The sequence below is a fragment of the Harpia harpyja genome, chromosome 17 (genome assembly GCF_026419915.1).
Source record: "Harpia harpyja isolate bHarHar1 chromosome 17, bHarHar1 primary haplotype, whole genome shotgun sequence".
In the NCBI taxonomy this organism is placed as follows: Eukaryota; Metazoa; Chordata; class Aves; order Accipitriformes; family Accipitridae; genus Harpia; species Harpia harpyja.
The window spans coordinates 7903980-7916925 of NC_068956.1; the positions used below are offsets into that span (position 1 = coordinate 7903980).

At 41.1% G+C, this 12946-nt stretch overlaps 1 protein-coding gene across 3 annotated transcripts; it reads left to right on the forward strand.

Annotated features, from left to right (window-relative positions):
• Positions 1-353: 353 nt before the first annotated feature.
• CCDC90B (coiled-coil domain containing 90B) lies at positions 354-12027 on the forward strand. Of its 3 annotated transcripts, XM_052812237.1 has the most exons (9): positions 355-508; positions 2197-2316; positions 5018-5121; positions 7429-7530; positions 8182-8223; positions 8303-8374; positions 8458-8511; positions 9311-9425; positions 10613-12027. In XM_052812237.1, the coding sequence occupies exons 1-9, from the start codon at positions 388-390 to the stop codon at positions 10666-10668; spliced, it is 786 nt and encodes a 261-aa protein (XP_052668197.1). In that variant the 5' UTR covers positions 355-387; the 3' UTR covers positions 10669-12027. The 3 variants fall into 3 exon arrangements, with proteins under 3 accessions (XP_052668198.1, XP_052668197.1, XP_052668199.1); XM_052812238.1 differs by lacking the exon at positions 9311-9425 and having other exon boundaries at positions 354-508; XM_052812239.1 differs by lacking the exons at positions 355-508; positions 5018-5121.
• The last annotated feature ends 919 nt before the right edge of the window (positions 12028-12946 follow it).

Here is a 12946-nt window from a genome sequence, read left to right on the forward strand (position 1 = left end):
TACAGATCGGCCTCTGGCCTATCACCCAGCCTTAGCCAAGCTCCGAGAAACGCCTGCGGTCTGCAGCGGCCAGGTTGCGGCCAGCAACTTCAGCTCAGAAACGACGAGGAACGACGCGAGACCACCCGCCGAGACCCAAGATGGCGGCCGCACCGCTGCGCGCCCGGCAAGGGCCGCTGCGTGCGCATGCGCAGCGCGCGCTGCCGCTCCTCCCCTCCGCATGGCGGCGCAGCGCCGCCTCCCTCCAGCCGGGCCCCTTCCCTGCGGCCGCGGACTACAGTACCCAGCGTGCCCCGCGGGGCCGGAGCGGAAAGGCGTGCGGACGGCGCTTGCGCAGTGGGGACGGCGGGTGGTGCCTGGCGCCGGAAGTGGTGGGCCTGTGCCGCCATGAGGGGCGCCGGGCGCGGCGCCGCGCTCCTCGCCTGGGGCGGCGGTGGTGGTGGCGGCGGCGGCTCCCGGTCGGGTCCGCTGCCGCTCCGGGCCCTGCTGCCTCTGGTTCCTCGGAGAGGTGAGAGGCGCCGGAGGGCCGTGCTCGGCCCCTTGGCCCGGGGGACGAGGAGCGAAAGCGGCAGGAGGGGGCGGAAGGCTGCCTGCTGGGGTAGGGGGTAACCTCGGCCTCGGGGCCTGTCCCCGCGGCGGTGTGTGAGAGAGCACAAAGCGCCTTCCTTTGGGGCTGTCACAAGGCTGAGGGCAGGGCTGCGTTACGTGGGCAAGAGCGGTCGCTTGAGTAGCTTGTGGGGACTGACAGAGCGTTTGAGGCAGGAGGAGCAACGGGAGTTAGCCAGGGGGTGCAGAAAGGCATCACGAAATGGTGTGTCGGATACGGTCTGTGAAAACGTCGGTGAGTTTGTTAAGAGTTTTGGCTGGTAGTTGTCCACCAGGCTCAGGCTTCATTTGGAAGACAGCTTTGGGCCGAGAGTCAATAGAGGAGTGAATCGGGAGGAGAAAGAGCAGCATGTCTAGGCAACCCAAAGCTTCACGCTGTAATATTAGCTTTTCTGAGAGAATGTCTCTACAATATATATGTTCAATCCAATGAAAAAAAATCCACTAACGCATTTAGAGGACAAAGAGCTGTGTGTTTAAAAGCTGTCATGGCTCAGTGAAAAAAGAACATTTTATTCCACGGTAAATGTTAGAGTTATTTTAAATTATTTGCGCGTAGTACTCAGTGTTCACGCACTTAAACACAAATCTTTCCTTCGTTTCTTAAATCTTAAACAGACTTTGGTTTGGATACTGCAGCTGGCTTCATTATAGTCACTTCTTTAGAGCAGATACAAGGTAGCACATAACTTGATTTATTTAGCAGTGGCACAATATAACTTCCCTGTTGTTTAAATGATATAAAGGTTTTGCGTAAAGGTCTAGATAAGGTACAGAACAACATTTTGGTTAAGGCAGAGAGCCAGTAGTGCAAAAGGCTTCGAATAAGCATGGATTTAGAAGTAACAGGGCTTTTTAGATAACAAAGACTCTATCAGAACAGAATCTGTAACATGCAAGGCCCCACAAAGATAAAATGATGGGAAAGATATGCTTGAAATAAAGTAGGAGAAGCAGTGAAACATCTTGTGGGAAGGCACTTGTGTAATAAATAGAGTGGATCTTTAATACCCATCTCTGAGGTATTAGGTGCAAACACTGTATCACTTTGTTTCCCAATTACTTTCCTGGTGAACCAACAAATTCATTCTGAACATTAGATTTGCATAGCTTGCTAAAAAAAAAAACCTGTAGCTTTATCTTCGCACATGGCACTCTCCTTGCTGACAGAAGAAAATGTAAAAAGAATGTGATTGAGGGATTTTGTGAAGAACCAAATGAATGATGTTAGCTGTAACCAGTAGAAATTGGCAGTATGTTAGAACTGCTGATCTTTTAAAAGTGATGTTTCTCAGATATTACAAAACAATTGTTTGTGGTGGTTTTTTGTTGTATCAGGATGCTTGTCTGTTACACAGCTTCCTAGTTACACAAATGGACGTAAGATCAATATATGAGTCCTAGTTGGTGTAGATTTCCTATGGAAAAGGGATTGATGGTTTCTGACACGTGCTGCAACCAAGCGATCAAAAGGACCCAGCTTTTTGTTGCAATATCCATGCAGCTTTGCTATGATGAAAGAAATTAAAATTAGCTTATTGCATGATAAACCAATCAGGTTAAGTTTAAGGCACATGTTGTCACTTCCAGGTTTTGCTGCCACGCTCGTTAGGAAGTCGTATGATGTCAGAAGGGTTGAAATCACTCCCCTGGAGCAGCGGAAGGTAACTTTTGATACCCATGCTCTAGTGCAGGATCTGGAAGCCCATGGTAAGTGATATCTGATAAATAATTCAAAGGAAAACTTTTATTTTAAGTACTATAACTTTGAGTGCTATCAATTTTCCCAAAGTACCAATACTTGGTGTTACAAAATGTTCTGGCAGCCTCTCAAGGACGCTGGTGAAGGAGAGGCATCTGACACTGATGCCTCTGTAACTATACAAGTAACTGTTACATTAGATTTGCCTTATTTGTAGCTGTAGACAAGTTCATATAGTGCCTTCCAGCCAAGGAACATAATACAGTTAACAAATGTAAAGTCACAGTTAAAGAACTGTTTGCTAGCAAAAATGAAGCTTTAATAGAAGTTTCTTCTACTAGCCTGCTAATAGTAACGTAAGGTTTTTTCTAACTAGAAATATTTGCAGCAGCATAGTGCCATGATGCATTCTTAATACCTGCATTTTTATTTGGTGAGTGTGGCTGGCTGAAGTCAGATGAAAGGTCCATCTGGCCCTCATTTCTGTCTCCTGACAGCAGCTGTGAGTCAGTGCCTGCACAAGAGTGTTAGAACAGGGCAGATGTATGTGACACATCCTCTTGTCCTTTCTAAGCCTCCAATTCTCTTCACTCCAGAGGTATTTTGGGTCAGCTATGAGTTTTAGTAACCTTCAATGGAATTCTTGTCACATGCTTATTCAGCCCCTGAACCACTATAAACTGATTAGTACCCCAGACATCCTTTCTCATGGAGTTTCAGACATCCACTCCTTTTGTTTCTGCAGAATCTGGCTTCTACAAGGTTAATTTGATGCCTGCTCAGCTCTTTTGTGGGAAGAGGGAATGAACAATTGATCTCTCATGTCATTCATGATTATGTAAAATTCTGTCCTACTTCCCCATCATTCTTTTCCAAACAGAAGAATCCGAACTTGTTGAATTTTTCCTTGAGCAGTAGCTTTTCCATACTTTTGACCATGCATGATGCCCTTCTGTGAATCTTTTCCACTTCTATCACATCCTGTTTCAAAGGGGAGGGAACAGAGCTGCTGGCATTACTCGACAACTGAATGTCCTGTGGATTTGAATAGCGACTTAATGTTGCATCTGTTTCGTTCTCTGCTCCTTTTCTTAGTAATTCCTAAGGGTTTGGTTTGCTTTATTGATCCCTACTAAGCATTGAGCTGATATCTTCATCAGACTAGCAACTACCTTTTAAAATCCCACGATCTTTCTCCTAAGTGACAGTTAGAACCTTATCCAATCTGATGTTAGGATTTTTTCCACTATTTGGGTCTAATGATAATATGTATTAGTAGTTAGAAGACTCCTAATAGTCCGCTAATGATGTTTGGGGGTTTTTTCATGCATGTCAGACTTGTCAGCCTGTAGTTCCCTACATCTCTTCTGGAACTGTTTTTAAAAACTGACACTGTATTTGCCATTTTCCAGTCCTCGGGTAACTGAGGTAGTTTGTGAGATGTTACTTGTCCCCAGTACTAATTCAACTATTTCTTCCTCAGGTTCCTTTAGAGCTCTTGCGGTGAAGTCTGTCTGGTGCTGGGACACTGTGTTGTTATTCAGTTTAATTTATTTCATAACTTCTACAAATACTTCAGTACTACAGTGGGTGGGCTCTATAGGCAAAACCTATACGTATCACAAAAGTGAGAGAGGCATTTAGTTTTTCTCAGACTTGCTGCAGGCAGTTTTCAGGCTCCATTCTCTTGCTTATATGAATTTCTCTGCATTTTCTAAACTTCCATGCAATAAGGACAGTTCCTGCTATAGAGGAAGTACAAAATAATACCTAAGTAACCCTGAAAATTCAGAGGAACTGAAGCAATACTATGACACCTCTTAGTGGAAGGAAACTGTCATAAAGCATGCATAGCTTTTTTTTAGTAATGTAAACCAATGTTGCAGCTTGACAATACCATATTTTAGAAGGGAGCAGTGGCATATTTCTCAAAATAGTTTGCCTTGAAAGCATTTTTCAACAAAACGTTAATTGACCCCACTTTATAAAATGGGCCAATTGAAATACAACACATCAGTGAGATTGCTGGAAATAAATCTTCAGGGCAAAAGCTCTCAGCACTAGATCAGATATGGCTAAAGTGGCAGCTCGGGTTTTTTTTCCACTATTCACCACACATCATCTTTAACACTTCAGAATTGCACCAAGCTATGGACAAAGTGTAATTTTTATCATCAGAAAGCAGAAATCCCAGTTTGAATTCATTCTGCGGGCAATGGATGCAGCAGTTTTAAAATGAGTTTTGCGTGCATTTGTGTCTGTGCAGAACAATTTCAATATATGCAGGCTTACCTTTTAATTTTATTATTCTATAGGATGCATGCTTTGTAGCTCAAGGTAAGTTTGGTTTTAACAGAATTTGCAAAAGTTCATTATAAAGTAAAATTTTGCTGAATTATTTCTATAGTGCATGAATAGTTAAACAATGTACAGAAATTTGGTCCTCCTGTCAGCTGCATGCATAGACTATTTCTGTATATTAAGTTAACGTGCTTCAGATTTTTGCAGCATTAAGTCTGGTTTTTTTCTATTTAAAAGTCACAGTGACTGGTTTCTCGCTGTCAGTTTTCAGTAACTGTGTGACTTCCCATTTGCCACTGTAGTTAGGTACAGCACTTCAGTGTCCCCATTTATTACGTACTTCTTGCTCTTATCTTCATCCAGCTTTCTAATATTACCTTAACATGTCATCCTTTAACTATCTTTTAGGCTTTGGGAAGGAGCAAGCGGAGACCATTGTATCGGCATTAATAACCCTGTCGAATGTCAGTTTAGACACAGTCTATAAGGATATGGTTACACAAGCTCAGCAGGTAAAAAGTAGTCTATGGTGTACATATACAGTGCTGTGTAGCTATAATGGTTCATATTTGCGTATTTAAAAGACAAGTGAGCAACTTTCTATAGTACTATAAACACTTCACTGAGGTAGGTTTTCCTGTTTCAAGGTGGTATTAAGAATAGTAATATCTTGCACCTTTCATCTCACAGGAGTGTTTTCCAAATGCAGCCACAATTTATAAACATAATGCAGATTGCTTCATGTGCAGCTGAAAAGCTCTGAGGGGAAACCAAACTTTTAACTGTGTTTTACAATGGTTGAGGGCAGAAGAGAGAGTCAAGGAGGGGTTCCTGAGAGATGACAAGACCACCTAAAATACCAGAAAATTGTCAGGGTTTTTACTGAACTTCAGTAAGGATGTCAACTCTGTTCTGAGATACACTGTATTTGTCCTATTTTCCTATTCATAAACTAAAAACTACTATTAAAACTATTTCATTATTTTGCTCTGCATTTCAGTCTTTAAAGCTCCATCTATAGTAAAAGCTAAACATGGCTAGGGTGAGGGCTCAGGCACCGGCACATGGTCGTCCAGAGCCACTGCGGTGCCTTGGCTTGATTTTGACCTGTGCCAGCTCTCCATCTCCCTGACCAGGGCACAATTTCTGTGAAAGTGTAGGGCCAGGAACTGTTCCCACCAGGCAGCGTGGTCAGAGCCACCTTGATTTAGGAGGAAGATATTTTAGCCATCTGGATGTAATCTGTGGTGTGTCACGTGCCCTCGGGGACAGCAAGTGGGCTCTGAATTATTCGGTTGCTGGTATAAACCTAGCTGTTTGCGCTGGCTAGGTCAGCACCTCAGCCTGCACTCAAGCAAAGCACTGAGGTGTCTTCTTCACTTAGATACTCAAGTTCATGTTTGTGGACGTATCTGGAGGCAGTGAATCAGTGAAGTAGCATGTCTGGGTTTTCCGCTGATAATAGAGGTGGTGACAAGTTTCGTTTTAACAAATTGCCAAAATAAAAAGAACTTTAGTTTTTCTTGTAGGCTAGACATCTGGGCCAGGGTAATAGAGCTCTGATGCACGGTAATGGTTTTAATAATTACTCAGGAAGGCTGTGCAAGCTGAAATTAGGTGCCATTCTTCTTCAATGAGTTAATGCAATTAAGCATTCATTGCTATTTTATTTAAACTGCTGAGCCTTACTTCCAACAGATTTTTATCTTACTGGCATTTATTCTGAATGAAAGTTATCTCTTTTTTTCTATAAATCTCAGAAGAAGACAAAAGCTTGTGTGTCTCTTTTTTCATCAAAATGGAAACCTTTCTTTTTGGAAATCCTATTATGTGTAAAGTCGGTATCCCAAATATAATTTGCATGGAATTGTGTTCTGGTTTTTATAGTGTAGTCAGTGTTGAGACTGAATGTTTTAAGATGGGATGTGGGAAATTAGCTCCTTAGTGTAAATGCAACTGAAGTTTTCCCAGGAATTGTAAAAACTTTATTGTGTTCAACGAAGTAGTCAGACTTCAGTGGAAGTTGGGTCAGGGCATATTTTAACAAATTTAGTTCAGCGTAGGATCTGAGAAGTACTGTTTGCTTGTAGTCTGGATGAGAGCTCTTCATTTTGCTGGCGCTCAGCTTTAAAAGCAGAATCCCACAGAGATACATTATTTTCCATGCTGAATAGCAGGGTAACTTCCTTATGCTAACTAAAGGAGTATAGCTTTCAAGATTCTAAAATACAAAATTTCTTCCTTTATTTTCACTCTGTAGTTTGTAAATAGTTGAATTCTGAACTCGTTAGTCCAAACACCAGGAAGGTTTTTTTCAGTGCTTTTTAGCAATCTTTTACTAGTGTCCGTCAGACTTGTGATGCTGAGAGGACAGTGTGATACTTGTATCATTAAGTCTTTGGCTTTTGATGACTTTGTGGGCAAGAAATGGAAGTGCTTACTTAGGAACTGGATTAAAACCAACAATTAATGCTTCATAGGCTACTGAACGTTCATAGAAAATGGAAGAGGATGAAGGACTAACCTGTAGTTTTGGGTCTATTTCATTTTATAGCTACTTGGATTAATACTACTGGCGTTTTTTGCTTAAATTCAGAGTTAGTATATAAAAGCAACAGAAAAAGCACAAAACCAAAACCTCTTGAGTCTTTCAAACAAATTACAGCTATAAAATTCTGTGTTTCTGTCACTTTCTTGCTGGAAAGTCTCCTCATTTTTGTGCTTTGCAGTAGCTAATTTCATAATTTCAGACCCAAAAATCTTTACTTTCCTTTATTTGCCAGAAAGTGCGCAACTTAACATGTTTTATTGTTTCAAAGGAAATAACTTTACAGCAGATAATGGCGCATTTGGACTCCATTCGAAAAGATATGGTCATCCTGGAGAAAAGTGAATTTGCAAATTTGAGAGCAGAGAATGAGGTACTAATAAATATTTTTAATTAAGCAGTTAAATTGTAATATATGTTGGGTTATACCTGTTGTACATTTTTGTGGAACAAAATATGAATGTAAAAGTAATTCCGGATACTTTTATCGGAGTTGAAGTGTTTGTAGATTACAACTTCTGTGATCACAGAAAAATACATTTCATGTGATAAGACTTGCTCGGTTCTTCTGTAAAGTAAAAAAAATCTACACATCTTAGAATCATCTGTAATTTTATTTAAGGGTGATTCTGGTACAGTCCTGTCACCATTAACCATAGAACGCAGGGAGAGTAGTTGGCTGTTTCTTTGCAACAATTTAATTAAACTGGTGATTGAGACATGTTTTGCTTTTGCTTAATAGCATTTTGGTATTTTTCTGCTGTCTTTAGTCTCAGAATTACAAGATTGTCATCGTTACAAAATAATCCCTTTATTTTGAGCAAAATTCCCAGCAGATTCTATATGGCTATACAAATTGAACACACCAGTTAGGATATTTAATCAAGAACAAATTGCCCCATTGGGAGAAAAATTACGGAAGAATAATTGCGTGCATGTGGTGTTAACACTTACCTGACTGATTAACTTGGTCAGCAGTTTTCTGAATTTGTAAAATTGTTTTTTTTTTCTCCTCTGCACTTAGAAAATGAAGATTGAATTAGATCAAGTTAAACAGCAGCTACTGGTAAGTAAACAGTAAGTATCTACACACTCCTGTTAGGGAGAGTAAATAGTTATTTTCATAATTTTTATTTGCTTTAAAGAATGAAACTGGTAAAATCCGAGCTGACAGCAAGCTAGACATAAACCTGGAAAGGAGCAGAGTGACAGATATGGTAAGCTGGTCTATCAAGATACTCTTTCCAGTTCTGTGTCTTGTTTTCTGTTACTACAATTGTAATTTATCTTCTATCCACAGTTTACAGATCAGGAGAGGAAACTGATGGAAGCAACTACAGAGTTTCATAAAAAAGTAAGTATTGAACAAAGCTCATTTTATATTGAGCGGGATACAGTTACACATTGCACGTTATGTAAACCCCAAACTTTTGTGAAAGTTAGTAGATTTTTGAATGTGATAAAGCAAAAGGCTGGGCTGTATCACTCATGTCTGTTGTACGTGTCTATTGCCTAGGCCTGTGAGAATGGCACTGAACACTGTTCAGGCAGGAGGAGGCATCCTAGCCTTGTCTCTCGCTTCCCGAGTATCTTGCGTGCAGGCTGTTACAGGTGGGATGTGCACTGTCGTGCTGCCCTTCCCAGTATTAACAGATGAGCTGATCAGCTGTACCAGAGGGATGGTTCCAGTGCCGACAGCCAAGCAAGTATTTCAAGGGCTGGAAGTCCTCAAAGGTGCTAGCGGGCGCTGAAGACTAAGAGGCTGAAGGTGGACATGTCCCATCTTCAGCGTCTCCTCCCTTTTCTGGATATGGCTTGTGAATGCTTAAACCTTTGTTTTGCAAAGATTTAGGGGTACTATCTAGGCGCTGTAGAATGCCCCCTTTAGGAGGCAGTGGCATATCAGGGACAAATGTCTGTATGATCTGAGTTTTCTCTTTTTTTCTCTCTCTCTCCAGTATTCTTCCTGGATTGTATTAAATGCTGTTCTGTGTCTTCTAAGGTCTCTTACCAGTTACGTATTTTACTTCAGTGATAGGTTGGAAATTTGTTTCTCTCTCTTGTTGCTGGTAGCATGGTATTCTTATTTGGCTTTGCAAAGCTGAAAGGGCTAGAGATCACTGTCAAATATATGCTGTCTTTTAATGTTTCAGGATTCAAGTACCAACAGTGTTATCTCAGAAATCAGTAATAAAATTGACACTGAAATAGCTTCCTTAAAAACGCTCATGGAATCGAATAAACTTGATACAATACGTTATTTGGCAGGTATGTGATAGGCAAGGAGGTGAGTACCAGTATTGTATTTTGGACGTGTAAAATTTTATTCAAGAGTATATGCTAAGTGAATTCAAGAAGTCAGTTGTTAGCAGACAACTGGGTTTGGGTGGGGGAGATAGACGCAGGCACACACAGACACCCCCAACTGGAAGAAATGTGACATAGAACACAGAAGCGATGGGAGCCTGCAGACATTGCTGCAGTTGGACTAGGATTGTGCCCAGAACTGGGATTAGGAGGAATATGGACATGATTTAGAAAACAAAAAGAAAAGCCTAAATGCCTTGCCTAGTCTGAGAGTACCTCTGCTTGCTGCAGGGCAGCCATTTATGTGGCGGAGTTGCTACAAAAGTTCTCCTGAGGTCATTTAGGTTACCCTGAAAGTTAGCTGTCATTCGGGACTAGTCTGCGAGTGACCAGTTCCATTTCCCATTCAGTCGTCCACAGACACATCGTTTCAGTGTGGTGGTACTGGTACTTCCCCCTGCCAAGCAGAATAAATTTCAGTCTGAGTTGAGACTGTCTTCTCAATATATACATAACCACTGAAATTTTTATTGTATTGGAGCTGCATAAGAGAGTGATGCGTTATTTTTGGAAGTGAGAACAAGTTCAAAGGGAAACATAATTAGCTTTATTCTAACACTAATTGAAACAGCAGCTTAACAAATTTGAAAGACAACTCATCAGGCTTCAGAGGTGCTGCCTAGATACCCTAGTGTTGTATCAGATATGTGTATTGTTAGTTCCTTGTCATTTTGTTCAGTGGGAAATCATTTTAATTATGTTTAATGCAAGACCTGGTACAGCCATCTCTCCTGTAATACAATTTCCAATAGATGGGTGACAATAGTAGAAGTTACTGTAGCCTGTTGTGCTCTGTATTATCCAGCGTAGTTACTCAGATGTGTCCCTGAAAATGTGGTTCCTCAGGCTGCTGAATTTGACCTCCTGTCTCACCACCTGGGCAGTGCTACTGTGCAGGATATTACATCTAAGTCATAGTCTTCTAAAATGATTCTATTGCATCTACAGCAATTCAGGAAGTTTAGGAGGCTCTGCTCTATAGTTGTTATCATTCTTCCACCTGTTTGCAGTTAATTTCCTGTATGTAGAAGGTGATACAATTTAGCATTCGGCTAATGATTTCCCTTTTGTTTGTTTTTTTTTAACAGCTTCGGTATTCACTTGCTTAGCAATAGCACTGGGATTTTACAGGTTCTGGAAATAGATCTAAATGGAATGACTGCATCAAATACAGATGGAGAAAAGGCCACGCAGGCAACATCAGTTCAGTGATCATGTTTGTGCTGTAGAAAACCTTGGTACCTTTTTGTTTTGATATTCCTACTGTGCACTAAAAATGTTTTCTGAATATGTGACACTAAGGATCAAAATAACTGAGGGGGTAAGTAGAGGCAAACAGTAATATTTCATTGTCCCCTATTGAATACTGTATTTATTTCAAAGGACTTCTTATGCTAAATCAGAAAGTGTTTCCTAATGTGTTTTAGAATAGTTTTCTTTTTGGAACATTCTCAGTGGAACGTTCTCACTCTCAGCTCCTCTCAAAAATGGAAATATGAAACATTTGGTATGGCCTTGAAAGGGGAATACTGTTCCCAAGTTAATATTCCCAGTATGGGAATACTAATGCCAGATTCCAACAGATCTACTCTGATCCAAGTAAATTAATCTTAAATATAGGATCTGGACTTTTCCCTTCAGTTTGTTCCTCTCTTCTGACAGATTGAAGCCTGGCCCTTTGGGGTTTTTTACTTATATAAACACACACTCCAAGGCCTTTACTGAAGAATCCTTGTTTTTCTTGAAAACTGGTTTACATAAATCAAAAATCTCATGTAGAACTAAAACGTCTCCATAGATTTATTTTTTTTTCAGTATCTCTTGCAATTTCCATAACCCCAGAGGCCAACAGAATGGGAGAACTTCTCTGTCTTTATCTTTCCAAGGGGAAATGCCTCTACTCCTGGCAACTGTGTACAGCCCTGGGGCAGATAAATGCTCTTACTTCCTCCCTTCAAGTAGTGCAGAGTATTTCCCATAAACCCTCACATATTTTGGGGGCATAGGATCTGACTTGTAACATGGAAATACTCAGCATCTCAGTGGTGCCAGTGTGGTGGTGGTCGTCCTCCTCCCATCTCCATGCTCTGCTGGACTGTTCTGTAACCCTGTGGGACACACTGACACTCCTGACTTCTGGTGATGACCCCTCTACCTTCTGCAAGGACTTCACAACTCTTGTTGCAGAGATGGGAGATTAGCAGGTGGATGCCTTCCAAAACTGAAGCAGTTACACTTTGTTGAGTACAAATGCGTATGCTTGGTTTGATTCTTTTAATAAAATAATAATTAAAATAAAAGTCTTCCTGGATTAAACTTTTAAGTAAGAGTAGGCCCTTTATGGGCTGAAGAGTATGTATTACTGATTAGTGGCAATTTTTTTAATTGCAATTTTATTCTGTTTACAGTTGAACTTGCTGCTATCCTGCCCATTCTTACATTCTGTGCATTAAATTATTTATGATCTTCATTTAAGAAAATAAAATTAATTTCTTATATTTGCTATCTGACTGAGAGACTTGAATACAGATTAACAGTCTGTAAAAATGTGTCTTTTACAACAGGCACAGTGCTATTGTATTGGGAGTTGAGGCTGCTTTTTCTGTTGTCTATGCATGTGTCAAACAGGCATGGGTGCCAGCAGCAAGGGTCTCAGCAGGTGGCCGGCAGCCACTGGTGTCTAACTGTTGCATGTACAAATCCATCTTCTTGTAAGTTATAACTGTTTCTGAGGTTCTCGTAATTGGAATGATTTGGGTCGAAAAGGACCTTTAAAGTCATCGAGTCCAACCGTTAACCCAGCACTGCCAAGTCCACCACTAAACCATGTCCCTAAGCACCACATCTACATGGTCTTTTCAATATCTCCAGGGATGGTGACTCAACCACTTCCCTGGGCCGCCTGTTCCAATGCTTGACAACCCTTTTGGGAAAGAAATTTTTCCTAATAGCCAGTCTAAACCTCCCTTGGTGCAACTTGAGGCTGTTTCCTCTTGTCCTTGTTACTTGGGAGAAGAGACCAACCCCCTTTCAGGTAGTTGTAGAGAGCGATAAGGTCTCCCCTCAGCCTCCTTTTCTCCAGGCTGAACAACCCCAGTTCCCTCAGCCGCTCTTCATAAGCCTTGTGCTCCAGACCCTTCACCAGCTTCGTTGCTCTTCTTTGGACATGGAATGACTCCGGTTGATCTTTTGCACCATTCCTATGTGAGAGTTTAGCACCAGCGGTGATGTAGGAAATACCTCATCTACTGCAGCTTCTCACCGCCATCATTCCACACCACATGTTGATGGGCTCTAGAGACTGAATTTCCCTTCTTTAGCTCTGATACAAGGCTTATGCTGTTAGTGTGTCTCACCCTCTGTGCACGCAAATACATTGATTTTTTTTTTTTTCAGTACCTTTGAAATTCTCAGAGATTTAA